This window comes from Rana temporaria, chromosome 11, assembly GCF_905171775.1.
Source record: "Rana temporaria chromosome 11, aRanTem1.1, whole genome shotgun sequence".
Classification (NCBI taxonomy): Eukaryota; Metazoa; Chordata; class Amphibia; order Anura; family Ranidae; genus Rana; species Rana temporaria.
This window is the reverse complement of record NC_053499.1, coordinates 24,779,575-24,798,192: the sequence shown is the minus strand read 5'-3', so window position 1 is coordinate 24,798,192 and position 18,618 is coordinate 24,779,575. Positions and strand designations below refer to the sequence as shown.

Sequence of the window (18,618 nt, the reverse complement as noted above, 5' to 3'; positions counted from 1 at the left end):
CATTGGCGGGCGGCAAGTGGTTAAATGTGGAACAGGGGGGCGTGTTTTATGTAAAATAACCATGACCCGACGTGATTGACGTTTTTCACGAACGGCACATGCGCCGTCCGTGGACATATCCCAGTGTGCATTGCTCCAAATACGCTGCAAGGACGTATTGGTTTTGACGTGAACGTAAATTACATCCAGCCCCATTCACGGACGACTTACGCAAACAACGTAAAATATAAAAAATTTGACGCAGGAACGACGGCCATACTTAACATTGGTACGCCGCATGTATGCCACCATATAGCAGGGGTAACTTTACGCTGGGAAAAGCCTAACGTAAACGGCATATCTGTACTGCGTCGACCGGGCGTACGTTCGTGAATTCGCGTATCTAGCTGATTTACATATTTCTAGGCGTAAATCAGCGTACACGCCCCTAGCGGCCAGCGTAAATATGCAGTTACGATCCAACGGCGTAAGAGACTAACGCCGGTCAGATCTAATAGAAATCTATGCGTAACTGATTCTAAGAATCAGGCGCATAGATACGACGGCCGGACTCAGAGATACGACGGCGTATCAGGAGATACGCCGTTGTATCTTCTTTCTGAATCCGGCCCAAACCATACATTTTAACTGGTGTGTAGAGGGCTATTTAGAGGCAAGAAAGGCCATAGCAAAAAACATACACAATACCAGGGATATACAGTATGGACCTAACTGTAACAGGGAAAGGAAAAGGGGCAGGGGGTAGACTGAAAAGGCAAATTTAATGATTCTGGAAGTACTGAAAGATATTAGGGGTGCAAAAGAAACATAAATAGTTTACGGTTAAATTAAGGTATGAAAAGCAGCTATAGACCCACCAACAAGTCCACATATATGAACATTCTCAGGATCAGAGCTGTCTTTATCCACCAGAGTCTCCATTGCCATAAGGTTTTTTAGTATCTGGGCCCATCCTAAATTTTACTTTAAAGCCGGCAATAGATGGTTTGAATCTTGAATCTTGGCCGTTCAGCAGGGATGGGCAGAGATTCGAACCATGTATGGACTGGCTGATTGTACCCAAGTTGATCAAGATGTGGCCCTTTGCTTGCTTTTATCAGGCCCTTGGGGCAACATTACATCCACAACATTAATTCCCCCCCCCCCCCACTGAAGCCCCCCCCCCCCCCCCCACTGAAGCACAATTCCTCCCAATTACACCAACAATTGGGCAAAAAGACACCAATGATAGGGTACAATCCATTGACACCAACGAAGGAGCACAATTCCTCCCACTGACACCAAAGAGGGGGCACTGTTTATTCCCACTGATGTTGGGACCCTTTCTACTCCCAATGGCCACAATCCGGCCCCCCTAAAGTCTGAGGGACAGTAAACTGGCTCCCTGTTAGGAAAGTTTGGAGACCCCTGCCCTAGACCTAAAAGATGCAATTAGCCCTTGCAGTATAAGCACAACCCCACTGCAAAGGATCATTTTTTCGTTGCCTGGAGTTGGGCTTTAACCACTTAACAACCGCCTTACGTCTATTAACGGCGGCACTTTAAAGATGGATATCTCGGTAACGGCAGCAGCTGCTGCCACAACCGAGGTATCCATCTTTAGTGCCAACGGTCCTGTAAACGATAACGGTGGTCTCCGCGGCGAGATCGCCGTTATCGGTGGCGGGAGAGGGCCCCCCCCCTCCCGCGCCCTGCGCCGCTTACCGGAGCCGTCGGTAGCGGCAGGGGCGATCGGGTCCGTTCGGCACCTGTGTGGGGATGCGACTGAGGGAAAAATCGCCCCCACCTGTCCCCATATCTCTGCTGGGCGGAAGTGACGTCAAAACGTCAGTCCCGCCCAGCGTCTTAAAGCAACATTTTTTTTTTCTGTCATTTGAAAAAATGACAGTTTAATTTTTTTTTTTTTTTTTTTGCATTTAAGCCTAAATATGAGATGTGAGGTCTTTTTGACCCCAGATCTCATATTTAAGAGGACCTGTCATGCTTTTTTCTATTACAAGTAGGGGTGCAACGGATCAAAAAACTCACGGATCGGATCGATCCTCGGATCAGGAGTCACGGATCGGATCATTTTCGGATCAGCAAAAAAAAAAAAAGGGTCCGTTTTTTCATTGGTCCAAAAAAAAAAAAAAAATATATATATATATATATATATATATATATATATATATATATAATAAAATAATATATATTTTTTTTTGGACCAATTAAAAAAAGGAACCTTTTTTTTTTTTTTTTTTTGCTGATCCGAAAAAAGAGCACAAGGGGTGGATTAAAGAGGAAGCAGGTGAGGCTGTTTGGGACTTAAAGTACAATCTTGATGTTTTTACAGCAAAAAAAATAAAAATAAAAAAAAAATATATATATATATATATATATAATATATTTTTTTTATTTTTATTTTTTTTGCTGTAAAAACATCAAGATTGTACTTTAAGTCCCAAACAGCCTCACCTGCTTCCTCTTTAATCCACCCCTGTGAATTGCTATTGTGCTCTTTTTTTCCCCCTTTCCCCCCCCTCCTCTCACACCAGTGCTTCACTGCTAACATTCCCATTCAGCTTGCTAGAGCCCAGTGCACAGCGTGACACGCCTCCCCGGGGAGGCGGGGAGGCGTGTCACGCTGGGCTCTGGCAAGCAGACTGGCCGCCGCTCCGGAGCTAGGCCGAAGCCGGGGACTTTCCTAGGCCTAGGCTCCGGAGCGCTCCGCGGATCGCGGGGTGTGCCGATCCGAACGGGGTGGCCCGTTCGGATCACGGATCGGTGACGATCCGTTACACCCCTAATTACAAGGGATGTTTACATTCCTTGTAATAGGAATAAAAGTGATAATTTTTAAAAAAAAATTATTTCAGTGTAAAAAATTATAAAAATAAATAAAAATAAATAAGAAAACAAAAAAAATTTTTTTTTAAAACGCCCCGTCCCGACGAGCTCGCGCACAGAAGCGAACGCATACGCGAGTAGCGCCCGCATATGAAAACGGTGTTCAAACCACACAAGTGAGGTGTCGCCGCGATCGTTAGAGCGAGAGCAATAATTCTAGCCCTAGACCTACTCTGTAGCTCAAAAAATGCAACCTGTAGAATTTTTTTAAACGTCGCTTATCAAGATTTTTAAGGGTATAAGTTTGACGCCATGCCACGAGCAGGCGCAATTTTTAAGCGTGTCATGTTGGGTATCATTTTACTCGGCGTAACATTATCTTTCACGATATCTAAAAAAATTGGGCAAAAATTATTGTTGTCTTATTTTTTAATTAAAAAAAAAGATTTTTTCCCCAAAAAAGTGCGCTTGTAAGACCGCTGCGCAAATACGGTGTGACAAAAAGTATTGCAATGACTGCTATTTTATTCCCTAGGATGTCTGCTAAAAAAAATATATAATGTTTGGGGGTTCTGATTAATTTTCTAGCAAAAAAATTGAGATTTTTACATGAAGGAGAGAAGTGCCAAAATAGGCCCGGTTGTCCGTTACCAATGTGGCTACAAATGCTGGAAAATATCATTGATACTTATTTGAGCCTAGGTTCACACTGCTGCGAATTCAAAATCGCGGTAAAATGCGCGATTTTACCGCGATTTTGCCGCAATTTAATGTAAATCGCGGCCCGAAATTGCAAAAAGTAGTACAGGAACTACTTTTTGAAATCGCAGATGCGGCGTCGCACTGATTAGGACAGTGCCATTGCCGACAATTGCCGCCGATTTGAGATGCGATTTGACATGTCAAATCGCATCTCAAATCGTTCCAAATCATACCCAGTGTGAACCAGGGCTGAAGTGATGAAGCCACTTGGTTGAGTGGTGAAACACCACTAGCTAAACCAATGGTGACCTTTGCTCTCTATGATGAGATTTAGCAACTGAACAAACTCAGGTGGACTGTGACTAATCGCATTTACTCACCTTGATACTGTTGCCAGAATATTTTCTGTAAAACAAGAAAAAATATAGTTATGAAGGGGACAACCATAGAACTCTGATGGCACACCATGTACTTGTATCTGTTGTCAGCACACTGGACCCCACACACACACACACAGAAAAATTTGATAAGCGGCACATATAAAGGACTAAAATTCAAAAACATTAAATAATTGAGTGCACCAAAGTCTCAGTGACTAGCACGCAAGGCGACTCCACCAACCTTGTCAATCAACATAAACTCCAACAAATAAAACATATAAATCACAATGGTAATGTGTAAAACGAATACCGTATTTATCGGCGTATCCGCTCACTTTTTCCCCCTTAAAATAAGGGGAAAATCGTGTGTGCGCTATATACGCCGATACCCGCTTCCCGCGCTCAGTTTGAAGCCTACATATACAGAGCGCAGTACACTCGGGTACATTCGGCCAGGCTCGGCTTCGCTCGTGGTCACGCTCTGTGACGTTTATGCGTGAGAAGCCGAGCGTGGCCGAGCGTGCCCGAGTGTACTGCGCTCGGTATATGTTGGCGGAGGCTTCAAACTGAGCGTGGGAAGCAGGGATTCGACTTGGAGACTGCGCGGGAGAAGCCGGGAGGACACCACCGAGGCCGCGGACGGACGCCGGACCGGACATGGACGCCGGGCAAGACACCAAAACTGTAAGTATTAAAATGTTTTTTTAAAGGAATTTCGGGTGTACATTAGGGGTGCGCTTTACGCTGGAGCGCGCAATACCCCGATAAATACGGTATATAAAAATAGTTGTGAAATACAGTCATTCGTCCTCCTCTTGGAAACAAAAAAAGAACCGGAAACTGGAAGCAGCAGCATGGCGTCAGTACGTAGGCTCCTTCCAACACGTTTCGTGTGCACACACCTCTTCAAGGGTACGCCTTTTAAAGTTTCGGTTTGGTGGCCCTCAAAGTAAGTTTGGCCGAGATTGCTTGTTTTACTGGAGCATTTTATGTATGCTGCAGCATTGTAAGTCAATAAACTACTATACTATATTATTTGGATTCCTTTGGCTCCACTTGGTGAGCTCATTTATTGCAGCACGTCAAACGGACGCTCACGCCCGCTGACTGCGCGTGCAGGCCGTAAAAACACGGCCAGTTAGAGAATTAGAACCACCCGGCCGTCGGGTAGTGGTTAAAGATCTGAAGTAAGATATTTTTGCTTCAGACAATTTTTACATTTTGGTTTTAGATAAATTAGAGAAGGCCTAGAACCCCTGCCAGGTTTTTATAGCCGTCTGTGGCCACCACTGGGAGATTTTTTCTGCTTGTTTAAAGGGGTGTTCCAGTCATTTTTAATGTTTATTAAAAGTCAGCAGCTACAAAAAGTGTAGCTGCTGGCTTTTAACATACACTCCACCTGCTCCACGTTCCAGCGACGCGCCGGCCGGGGCTCCGCTCCTCTCCCCCCCTCTCCGGCCGGTGTCTTCATTCTAAGTGTGGGCACCCGGCCGTGACAGCTTTCGGCTTCACGTCCGGGCACCCACTGCGCATGCGCGATTGGACAGGCGATCGCCTGGGACCTGCCACGTGTCCCAGGCGATCACCTACAGGGAAGGGCTGCCAAAAGGCGATTAGACTATTCGCCTTAGCACCCCCTCGGCGGAAGGAGAAAGTGGGACAGGAAGTCCCACTCCTCCTGAAGCCCCCCCCCCCCCCCCCCCCCCAAAAAAAAATTACATGAGTGGATTGAGCGAAAGTTCCACTTTTGGGTGGAACTCCGCTTTAAGGTAGAACAGGAAGTGAGAGCAAATCTCCTCAACAGGGACATAGACAGCAATTAAGCCGCGTACACACAATCGGTCCATCCGATGAGAGCGGTCTAATGGACCGTTTTCATAGGTTAACCGATGAAGCTGACTGATGGTCCGTCGCGCCTACACACCATCGGTTAAAAAAACGATCGTATCAGAACGCAGTGACGTAAAACACAACGACGTGCTGAAAAAAACGAAGTTCAATGCTTCCAAGCATGCGTCGACTTGATTCTGAGCATGCGTGGATTTTTAACCGATGGTCGTGCCTACTAACGATCGGTTTTGACCTATCGGTTAGGAATCCATCGGTTAAATTTAAAGCAAGTTGGCTTTTTTTAACCGATGGTTAAATAACCTATGGGGCCCACACACGATCGGTTTTGACCGATGATAACGGTCCATTTGACCGTTGTCTTCTGTTTAACCTATCGTGTGTACGAGGCGTTAGTCCGTTTCTTATAAGATGTGTCCAGATAGATCTTACCGTGGCATCATCTGACTCCTTGATCTCTCTGGCTTCCTCGTAGTTGCATATCTCTTCCACACACTCCCTTTCCATGTTTCCTGCCTTCACCTCCTCCCATAATGTATTCGCTCTTCTTGAGCGTGAAAGGACAGTTGAAGCTGCTTGGTTGTCGAGGAACACTAAGGAGACACAATGGAAAAGTGTTAGGAAATATAAATGATTTCTATATATTTCCGTAAAAATTATTTTGGTCATCGCAAAAAAAAACAAAAAAAAAAATATATATATATTTATGTGGGAAAAAAACGCGCTAGTGTAAACAATCAATTAAACTACAAAATTTTAAACTAAATATTAAGAGGCTGCAGCTGGCATGCGATACACAAAATGACATAAAAAATAGGAGCAAAGCCGCGCCATAAACATTAAACTATATTAATAGTGATTGCCAGATGCACCATAGCGTAACTCCGTATCAATGGGCGTTTAATAAAACATTAGATATACTTACAAACATAGAAGTTTAAACAGCATTTAAAATTGAACGAAGCCGGCCGGCATACAAGGAGCCCTCCTCTACGTGGTGACAGCACTGCGCGTCCTCCCAGACGCGTTTCGTCATCAACAGGACGTCTTCATTGAAAACGTCCTGTTGATGACGAAACGCGTCTGGAAGGACGCGCAGTGACGTTTTATTAAACGCCCATTGATACGGAGTTACTCTATGGTGCATTTTTTCTCTACTCTCTCACTGGATGTATTGGGCGGTGACACCATTGAGCGGTTCCTGATATCTGTTCCCAAGTGATCCTGTGTATATCAAAGGCCGTGGCTGGGCTATAGCCATCTGCTCATTTGCGCTTGCCCTCTGGTAAGCGGCCTCTCATTATCAGTGAAGGGTTCACTAATTTTATGTATCCAGTCACTTTGGTGGTGTGAATTTTGCCTGGGAATTTGTTTGCTGAAATCTCCTATTGGGACCTGTGTTAACAGCTGGTTATCAACCTCACCATATGGACTGGTTCTGATTCAAGGGTGTCCCTTGGTGGTTATCTCCTATGTATGGACTTGACACATATACACCTCTGGCAATCACTATTAATATAGTTTAATGTTTATGGCGCGGATTTGCTCCTATTTTTTAAATATATAAATATATATATATATATATATATATATATATATATATAAAAATATATATTTTTTTTAATTCAAGAAATATTGCACATAAAAATGCTGTATTTTTACATGCAGCCAGCATATGGTGCCATTTGCTTATTTTCTCACGATTTCCTGGCATGTTTACAGAGCTCAGTAGCTAAAGCTGAAAGTTACACACACAAATAAAGTGAGCCAAAGCAGTGACTGATTCATAGTTGTTCATATTCTAATTCTTGCAGCTGAATGAGTTTGCGAGACCTGTGTCACTTCCTGTTTTGCAAACGTCTTCAATCAATCTGTAAATGTCTGCCCTTTTGCGCACATTTGTAGAAAGTGTTATGAATTAGATTGTGATAAAATTATCACACCCAATCTGTCCAAAAAGTAGGAACGGATATGGGCCATTTCTTAAATGGGTGCATATGTCTGAAATACATAATAATTATTAGGGGGGGGGGGGGGGGGTTGAGGAGAACCCAGCCATAGGACCTGTCAAAGGGGTCCTTCAATTATTGTGCTAAGCAGAGGGAACTCAGTGCCACTGCCATTACAGGCTCTACACCATGGCCTACATTTTATGAATGGGCAATAAAATGTAGACTATGGTGTTAAGTAAACACTTCAGTATATAGCAGAGAGAAGATAGCTCTTGGTTAAACATTGACCCATAGTTTGCTAAAGCATTCCGTATCATCATTTTTATTTTATTTTTTTAAATTAAATACTCTTTTCACAATGTTTTAAATCTTTTGTGCTGATCCCTTAACCCTTTCATGCCTAAGCCTATTTATGACATTTGGTGTATACAAGTTAAAATCCATATTTTTGGCTAGAAAATTACTTAGAACCCCAAAACATTATATATATATATATATATATATATATATATATATATATATATATTTTTTTAGCAGAGAATCTAGAGAATAAAATGGCGATTGTTGCAATATTTTATGTCACGGTATTTGTGCGGCGGTGTTTTAAATGCAACTTTTTGGGAAAAATTAACTTTCATGAATTTTAAAAAAATTAAAAAGTAAAGTTAGCCCAATTTTTTTACATAATGTGAAAGATGATGTTACGCCGAGTAAATAGATACCAAGCATGTCACGCTTTATAATTGCACGCACTCGTGGAATGGCGACAAACTACGGTACCTAAAAATCTCCATAGGCGACGCTTTAAACTTTTTTACGGTTACCAGGTTAGAGTTACAGAGGAGGTCTAGTGCTAGAATTATTGCTCTCGCTCTGACGATCACGGCGATACCTCACATGTGTGATTTGAACACCGTTTTCATATGCGTTTTCTTTGTTGTGCAAAGGGGGGGCGCTTTAAATTTATTTATTTTTTCTTATTTATTTTTATAATATTAAATTGTGTTTTTTTTTTTTTTTTTACATTTTGATCACTTTTATTCCTGTCACAAGGAATGTAAACATCCCTTGTGACAGTAATAGGTGGTGACAGGTACTCTTTATGGAGGGATCGGGGGTCTAAAAGACCCCCGATCCCTCATTTGCACTTCAAAGTATTCAGATCGCCGAAAACGGCGATTCTAAATACTGTGTACTTTTTAAAATCCGGCGCCATTGGCAGCCAAGAAACCCGGAAGTGACGCCATGACGTCGCTTCCGTGTTTTTGATGCAGAGACTGAATCAAAGCCGTTTACGTTTCAATCTGCCCCTGGACGATGGAGGTGCCGGATTGAGGATCGGTCAGAGCGACGAGAGGTGGCGGGAAGGGGATGTCCCCTCCCGCTCCTCCGGCATAAAAACCGAGCGGCTTTTAGTTGCATGTAAGGAGCATTCTTCCCATTGGCCACAAATGTAAGGAGCATTCTTCCCATTGGCCACAAATGTAAGGAGCATTCTTCCCACTGGCCACCACACTAAGGCTTTTTGTACACTAGCAGCTCCTGGCACCTCCTGAACTTGATTTTAGGAGCTTTTGCCATTTTTTTGGCCAAAGCTACGAAACTAAACTCCAAAAGTCTATGTACATATAGGCTTTTAGCAGAGTTCAGGAGCTGCCGCGTTTAGGTAAGATTAAAGTGATACTAAAGGTAAAAAATTTAATTTTTTTTAATAATAAACATGTCATACTTACCTCCACTGTGGAGCTCGTTTTGCACAGAGTGGCCCTGATCGTCCTCTTCTGGGGTCCCTCGACGGCTCCTCCCCGCATTAGCTAACCCCCTAGGAGAAGCGATCTCCCAAGGGGGTTACCTTTCGGGCAGCACTCCCGAGTCCAGCATGTGCATCTATAGATCCGGTGGCCGCATCATTGGATTTAATTGACAGCGATGGGAGCCAATGGCTGAGCTAAAGTCAATCTATCGAATGAAGAGTCAAGAACCCCCGGGCAGAGAGACTGCGTGTCCTTGGCGTGGGACATTCCAGGTTCCCCTTTTTTTTTAATAATAAACATGTTATACTTATCTCCACTGTGCAGCTCGTTTTCCTGGTCTTCTAGGGTCCCTCGGTGGCTGTCTCAGGACCCCAGGAGAGCTCCCATTAAGGGGGTTAGTTCTTGCGGGCATGCTCCCGTGATACAGCCTGCGGCTATAGCTGCCGACTGTATCACTCGGTCCCGCCCCCGGCATTGATTTGACAGCGGCGGGAGCCAATGGCTGCGCTCATAGGTGTGCGCAGCCTATTGCATTAGGGTGTGCACACCAAAGTTCAAACACACGCGTGTGTAATATACCATATATGACAGTGGGCAAGTCAGTAGGGCTTTGTCAGCAGGGCAGAGATCGGTGTAAGTAGTTTATCTTTATTTGTATTATTATTATTATTATTATTTTTTTTTTACAATTTTATTTGTATTATTATTTTTTTTATATTAGTTTTTTTTTAGGAACCCTGTTTGGGGGCTTTGGTGAAATATCAGTGGTCTAAACAGACCCCTGATGTCTAACTTTTGAGACAGAGAAAGGGACTGAGGACAGAGATTGCCCAGTCCCTTTCTCTGCAGCCAGGCAGCAGGGGGAATCTGCATAGTACAGGGTGATTAGGGTGTGCCCAGTCACACCTTACACCCTATGTGCGCACGCCTATGGCTGCGCTGCTATCAATCAACCAATGAATAAGCCAAGAAGCCTAGCCGAGAAGCCAGCGTGTTCATTGCGCGGTACTTTCGAGGAGTCAGGTAAGTAAACGGGGGGCCGCTAATCCTCAGATGTTTTTTCACCTTAATGCATAGAATGCATTAAGGTGAAAAAACATGTACCTTTACAACCCCTTTAAGTAAAACGGGGGGCCTGGGGGGCCACTGATTGACAGAAATGTTTTCACCTTAATGCATAGAATTATTATACTAATTAGAGTTCCTCCATGGTAAAACATTGAGAAAGGTTGCCCTCGGCTAGTTTTGAACTGCAGGCTGCAATTGTAGGCCGGGGCACATCATATATCTCATTTCTGCTTTTTGGATTACATACACTTTAAACATCCAGATTAGAGAGGATTAAGGTCCAATTTTTTACTAAATTGTAGGATGGTGTTGCTTCTGGCAGCAGCAGCCAAGGGTGTTGATCGCTGAATTACACCACAGGCCTCTATTGCACAATGTTCAAAGAACACCTTGTTTATTGTGTACATTGTGATGTGTGGTAGACTCTGTACTGCGTGGAGGGAGACAGAAAAGATCAGCAAAACAAATCTAGGGAACATCTTCTGGAAATCAGGAAACCAGGCCCAGACCCATAGGGTGGCCACGTGTCCCGGATTGCCTGGGAAAGTCCCGCATTTTGCAGGTCTGTCCCGGGCACCTTCATTCCAGGACAATACAGTCTCCCGGACTGAAACTGACACAGCCACCCCCCCCCTCGGGCCAATCTGATGCCCCCAAAAAAGGCCGCCACTTCACCGGTTTATTTACTGACAGTACTTGCCCTGGCCGGGAATGCCTGGAGGAGCACAATCCCCGCCCCCTGCCTGTGATAGGAAAAATCATAAATCCCACCTCTTGTGTCCAATCACTGTGCTGTGATTCGTTACAGCACAAGCTGATTTTTGGGAAGGGAGGGTGTCCCTGAATGGTAGTTTAGAAATGTGGTCACCCTACGCACCTACCAACAAGTATGTCATACAGGGGTCTGTGGTGTCACTGGGCTAGATTCAGATAGATTAGCGGATCTTTAGATCCGCGTAATCTATCTTATTTACGATCCGCCGGCGCAAATTTGAGAGGCTAGTGCAGTATTCAGAAAGCACTTACCTCGAAACTTGCGCCGGCGGATCGTAACTCCCACGGCGGAATTCAAATTCCGCGGCTAAGGGGAGTGTAGTATTTAAATCAGGCGCGTCCCCGCGCCGATTTAAATGCGCATGCGCCATCCGCGAATTTTCCCGGCGTGCATTGCTCCCAATGACGTCGCTAGGACGTCATTGGTTTCGGCGTGAACGTAAATTACGTCCATCCGTATTCGCGACCGACTTACGCAAACGACGTAAAAATTCAAAACTCGGCGCAGGAACGATGGCCATACTTAACATAGGATACGCCGCATATAGCAGGTAAGTATACACCGGAAAAAGCCAAACGCAAACGACGTAAAAAAAAGCGACGGGCGGGCGTTCGTTTCTGAATCGGGGGATCCCCTCATTTGCATATTCGTCACGTATACAAATGGAAGCGCTACCTAGCGGCTGGCGGGAGATTGCAGCCTAAGATCCGACGGTGTAAGTCACTTACACCTGTGGGATCTAAGGGAGATCTATGCGTAACTGATTCTTATGAATCAGTCGCAAAGATCCGACCGTCGGATCTCAGAGATACGACGGCGTATAAGGAGATACGCCGTCGTATCTCTATCTGAATCTCCCCCAATGTGTTCACACTAAAACTTGCTATACACATAGGGCTTCCATCTTTTCTTCAAGACAACCCCGAATACTTTAGCGGCCTGGGACACCTTTGGGTGCCCCAGGGACAGTAGTAATGCGGCGCGCATAGCGTGCCACAGCAAAAAGTGGGTGTGGCCAAATTACTCTTGCTGACATCATCGTCCTGCCCCCCAGTGATTCCGAACCTGCCCCCAGACAGCTGCCCGCAGTTCCCAAAAGGCAACAGATTTGTGTGTGACTATCTTGGTTACTTGGGGAGCCATAGCCCAGTCTGAATAATGTGTCCGGACACATGATTCAAAACCCGGACTGTCCGGGGGAAATTTTGAGCCCTGACGTACAACGAGCTGAGAAAATGTTCAATGCGTAAAATTGATTCCGAGCATTAGTGTTTTTTCGCAATCGGATTTCCAACCAATTTCCAACAAGAGCTTTCCTTGTCGGAAAAATTGAGAACCAGCTCTCAAATTGATGGTCCAACTTGCAGTGGAAACGCTCACCAGAATAGGCCGGACTATTCTAACCCTTCCAACCTGTACCGACCCGAACCGTTCTGCTCAGTGGAAACAAGGCTTCCGAGACACGTTCCCAAGTGTCTCTGAGTGTCTCCGGCGCCCCCCCCCCCACATCTGGCCACATGCGGTACTGCATACACTAGCAGTGACACTGGAACGAATTATCTGAGTTTCCATTGATTCCTATAGAGAAACTCGCTTTGATAAACAAGTGCTTTGGTTTACAAGCATTCTTCTGGAATAGATTATGCTCGTAATCCAAGTTACTACTGTATATACATTTTATAAAAAGCACCTTGAGCTTTGCTAGGGGGTCTTCATGCGGCAAAAAGGTAATGAACTGACGGAATTGTTCCTTTACATGTCAGTTTCTAAAGGATGACCAGTATACACCAGTATTCCTTTTTTTGGGGGGGGGGGGTTGTTAGTGGAGCCATAAGCCCCAATGGGTTTGATTTTCTAAACATGGGCATAAGAAGAGTATTCAGGGGCGGACTGACAACTCATGGGGCCCCCGGGCAATAGAAGAGTATGGGGCCCCTCTGGCTTACAGATGGCCACCACGCCAGGAGGTAGTGCAGAGGCGGGCAGCTAAAATCTTGGGATATTCACATTAAAAGCATGTCATTTTCGGACATATCGGGGACAGATCTAAAAAAAACACAGATTTTTACATACTGTCCCTGGTTTTACTGAGCCTGGCAACCCGGATGGGGCCCCCTAGTGGCATGGGGCCCTCGGGCAGTGCCCGAGTGACTCAATGGTCAGTCCGCCCCTGAGAGTATTGGTGGGTCCATGATATCATAATGTTCTAGACTTCTCCTATTCACTCCATCCATCATTTAAGCTAGCCATACACCTGTGAATTGTGTTTGAAAAAATGTCATTATCGGAACAATTATTCAATCTTCTAATGGTCAGTTTGGTAAAATTAAAATGGCAATTTTTTTGTTATACTAACTACATTTTAATTCGGGTTTTGGCTCGGGAAAAATCATGTATATTGTATTTTAACTTGTTTAATATGGCTGGGATTTTATTTAAAAATCAGGTCTGGACACAACTGTAACGGCTATTTAAAATTTTATAGGCTTATAAAATTAGTTGACTCAATGAGGGTAAGAAAAAAATATTCTGATGATGGATTTTTCTAATATCGTTCGAGGTAAACTCTAATGCCGCGTACACACGATCATTTTTCGGGTTGTAAAAAACTACTTTTTTCAGGCTCTAGAAAAAAACATATAGGTGGATTCAGAAAGACTTAGGCTGACGTATCAGTAGATACGCCAGCCTAAGTCTGAATTTGCGCCGGCGCTAATTTAAGCGTATTCTGGAAACCAGATACGCTTAAATTAGGCTCAGATACGAGCGGCGTAAGTGTCCTACACCGTCGTATCCTAAAGTGTAATTTTTAGGCTGACCGCTAGGTGGCGCTTCCATTGCGATCGGCGTAGAATATGTAAATCACTAGATACGCCTATTCACGAACGTACGCCCGGCCGACGCAGTACAGATACGCCGTTTACGTAACGCATTATCAGGCCTAAAGTTATTCTATCAAATAGCTGGAATAGTAATGTTAAATATGGCCGTCGTTCCCGCGTCGAAATTCGAAAATTTTACGTCGTTTGCGTAAGTCGTCCGTGAATAGGGATTTACGTCATTTACGTTCACGTTGAAACCAATAGGACCGTGCGGCGTACTTTTCTGCAATGCACACTGGGATATGTAGGCGGACGGCGCATGCGCCGTTCGTAAAATACGTCAATCACGTAAGGTCACCCCCCATTACCATAAAACACGCCCCCCTCAGCTAAATTTGAATTAGGCGCCATTACGCCCGCCCGATTTACGCTATGCCGCCGTAACTTAGCAGGCAAGTACTTTGTGAATACAGTACTTGCCTTGCAAACTTACGGCAGCGTAGTGTAAATGCCATACGCCGCCGCAACTATGCGCCCGCCTACCTGAATCCACCTAATAGTTTTTTTCAACTCCCTTATGGGGCATAACTTTACGCCGGACGTATGACTTTACGCGCACTGCGTCGGACGGACGTACGTTCGTGAATCGCCGTATCTCCCTCATTTGCTTATTTGAATAGAAAATCAATGGGAGCGCCACATGCGTCCAGCGTAAATATGCGCCCACTCTACGCCGGCTTAGGCAAGTTACGTCGGTGGGATGAAGCCTATTTTTAGGCGTATCTTAGTTTGTGAGTCCGGCGCATAGATACGACAGCGCATATTTGCACTTACGCGGCGTATCTGGAGATACGTCTGCGCAAGTGCTTTGTGAATCCGGGCCTATGTGACTTGTGCTGGTCATAGATGAGTCAGTTTTTTTCCGCTCAACCAGCGTTCGCAAAAAAATAAAAAAAATAAACGAGAACGGATTTCTACATCCACACGTTCTAGGTGTACAGGGGAATGCTCCCCACTGTGTCTTTGTATCCTGACAGTGAGGAGGACTTACCTGCCATCGGAATACACAGATTAGATGCAGAGGTAATCAAAACAGCTTTTTTTTTCCCAACAGGGCAAGTGAACAGAAGTCGATCAGTAGATCAACTTCTGTTTAACCGCAGTGGTCATACATGGATCGAAATCTGTCCTGTCCCTGCGGCACCAGTTGTCCATGTTTGGCCAGTTTTAACAGTAACTACAGATACAAAGAAATGCTACCAGCCAATACAACAGTACACAGCTTGCTTCTTTTACAATAGGATCCTATTCACACCTGAGCAATTTGATCTGTTTTCTGAGGCACTTCAATACTCAGCACCGAGATTCCCATTATATACAAGCCTAACGCGGTTGGGATTTCCGACAAGAAAAGTGCGACGTGAGCTTTTGGTCGGAAATTCCGACCGTGCGTAGGCTCCTTCAGACTTTTTCTGACGGAATTTCTGACAGCAAAAATTTGAGAGCTGGTTCTCTCTTTTTCCGACGGGGAAAAGTTTGTGTCGTCATTTCCGCTCGTCTGTATGCAATTTCCGAAAGACACGCATGCTCAGAATCAATTCAACGCATTCGCTCGGAATCATTGAACTTCAGTTTACTCGGCTCGTTGTAGTGTTGTACGTCACCGCGTTCTTGACGGTCGGAATTTTGTGTGACCGTGTGTATGCAACACAAGTTTGAGCCAAAATTCAGTTGGAAAAAAATCCACGATTTTGTTGTCGGAATTTCCGATCGCCTAAGTATCATGTTGCTTGGCATGATCGGATAACGAAAAAGTACATGAGTTTCTTTGGGGTGTTTTTCCCCTATAAATTTCATGCAAAATTTCTTATCTCTTCTGCACCCAATAGCTTGTTTTTCATTGGCTATAACTAAAATGCCCAAGCCTAAAAACACCTTCGCAAATCCTTTACTAATATACCGGAAGATGATGGTAGACATCAGAGCCTAAGGCCCCGTACACACGTCTGAGAAACTCGACGAGCAAAACACATCGTTTTCCTCGTCGAGTTCCTTGTGAAGCCGCCGAGGATCTCGGCGAGCCAAGTTTCCTCATTGACTAACGAGGAAATAGAGAACATGTTCTCTATTTGGCCCGACGAGATCCTCGTCGGTTTCCTCGGCCGAAAGTGTACACGCGACCGGGTTTCTCGGCAGAATACGGCTCCCATCGAGTTTCTGGCTGAATTCTGCCGAGAAACTCGGTCGTGTGTACGGGGCCTGACAGACAAATCCCAGTCCTTTGCATTGCTCTACAAACAGAGATGATAAGATGTTTCAATACAACCCAAGCAGTGTCCTTACCATTGTGTCCCAGAGCTGGAGGTAACAGGAAGGCCAAGGCAATCCCCCAAATTATCATTGTTCTGTGCGGCATGGTGGGGGGAAATTCAGTGCGATGCATCCCCACAACTACCACTTCACTAAGAGCTGTAGGAGATCAGCCAGGTCAGAAAAACACAAACCTTCCTTTGGCCTTTCTCCCTCCCCCGCCACCCAACCTCTGGGGTCAGGACCGGTTACACATTGACCAGCAAACATTGAGGCCACTACATTAACATTACTGGGCTTAACTGCATACACCAAGCATCAGTCCCGACCCTCTCATCTCACATCCAATTTGCACCTATTACCCCTATAGGGGTGGATTCGTAAAGAAGTTACGCTGGCGTATCTATTGATACGCCGCGTAACTTCTAGGTTGCTCCGGCGTATCTTTTTTCTGTATTCAGAAAACAAGATACGCCGGAATTTGGCTAAGATCCGACTGGCGTAAGTCTCTTACGCCGTCGTATCTTAGTTGCATATTTACGCTGGCCGCTAGGTGGCACTTCCGTCGATTTACCTGAGGAATATGCAAATTAGGTAGATACGCCAATTCAGAAACGTACGTCCGCCCGGCGCATTTGTTTACGTTAGGCTTTTTCCGGCGTAAAGTTACCCCTGCTATATGAGGCGTATCCTATGTTAAGTATGGACGTCGGGCCAGCGTCGAATTTTCCATCGATTACGTCAGTCGTTCGCGAATAGGGCTTTGCGTAATTTACGTTCACGTCGAAAGCATTGGCTTTTTGCGGGTTAATTTGGAGCATGCGCCGTTAGTCAAAAACGTCATTTACGTGGGGTCATGTTTTATTTACGTAAAACACGCCCACCTCTTCACAATTTGAATTAGGCGCGCTTACGCCGGCAGATTTACGCTACGCCGCCGTAACTTAGGGCGCAGGTTCTTGGTGGATACAGAACCTGCCTCACTAAGTTACGGCGGCGTTGCGTATCTGAGATACGCTACGCCCACAGAAAATTACGCCCATCTACCTGAATCTACCCCACAGTGTTTAGAAGTGGGCTAGAAGTATGAAATTCAATCATTCTACATAAACGTTGTGAAGCAATTTGGCATATATATATATATATGTAGACTTATATAAGTAGACTCTAACCCAGGGGTGCCCAACCTTTTGAAGCGTGAGGGCGACTTGGTAACCGGTCGCGGGCCACAATCAATGAATGGAGATGGCAGATCCATGTCTGCTCTGCATATGCAGAGTGGATACGGACACAGCCCACTATACTCCTTTTTTTATTTATTTTTTGCAGATCAGATTGGATTTAGGACACAAGTTGGTTTACATCTGCCACTCCTAAGAGGTGAACGGAGGGTCCAATTGGGTCGAACTGCCCGTGTGAAAGGGGCCCAAGGCTGCTTTCACACTGATGCGCTGTGGTTTACCTGCACCGCAGTGTACCTTTTGGCTTTCCTGCACTTTGCAATAGACTTCTGTTATATTCTGCAGGTTTGGTGCACTTTCAGAAAACTCACCAAACTCAGTGCAGGTAACCCAGAGGTGCACTGCTCTGCATCTGCGGATCAGTTTCAAAGCAGCCCAGTAACCACTGCAGAACATATATGCCCATATATATATATATATATATATATATATACACATACACTGGGGGTCATTTACGAAAGCTAAATCTACTTTGCACTACAAGTGCAAAGTGCACTTGAAATTGCACTGAAAGTGCACTTTGAAGTGCATTCACTGTAGATCCGAGAGGGACATGCAAGAAAAAGAAAAAACAGCATTTTAGCTTGCACATGATTGGATAATAAAATCGGCAGAGCTTTCCCTTATTTTAGATCTACCCCTCAGATTTACAGCGACTGCACTTCCAAGTGCACTTTCAGTGCAATTTCAAGTACTTGTAGTGGATTTGCCTTTAGTAAATAACCCCCACTGCGATTTTAGTAATAAACTGACCTTTAATAACAGTATTCTATTCTATGCCAGAGCAGGAGGTCGTGGGCCACATCGGAGGGCTCCGCGGGCCACATGTGGCCCCCGGGCCACTGGTTGGGCACCCCTGCACTACACATACCAGAAGGCGTGTGGAAGAGAGGATGCTGGGAGAGCAGATATATTGAATTAAAGCGGATGTTCCATTTAA

The 18,618-nt window shown here is 44.9% G+C and overlaps 1 protein-coding gene across 1 annotated transcript in view; it reads right to left on the bottom strand.

Moving 5' to 3' along the window:
- Nucleotides 1–16,643, bottom strand: part of F2 (coagulation factor II, thrombin) — a 43,109-nt gene extending 26,466 nt beyond the window's left edge. Inside the window, exons 1-3 of the mRNA XM_040328209.1 lie at nt 16,471–16,643; nt 6,189–6,349; nt 3,909–3,933 (exon numbers count right to left, since the gene is read on the bottom strand). Of these exons, the coding sequence (XP_040184143.1) occupies nt 3,909–3,933; nt 6,189–6,349; nt 16,471–16,570 (286 nt within the window). The 5' untranslated portion in view covers nt 16,571–16,643. The remainder of the gene's footprint in view (nt 1–3,908; nt 3,934–6,188; nt 6,350–16,470) is intronic.
- Nucleotides 16,644–18,618: the final 1,975 nt, after the last annotated feature.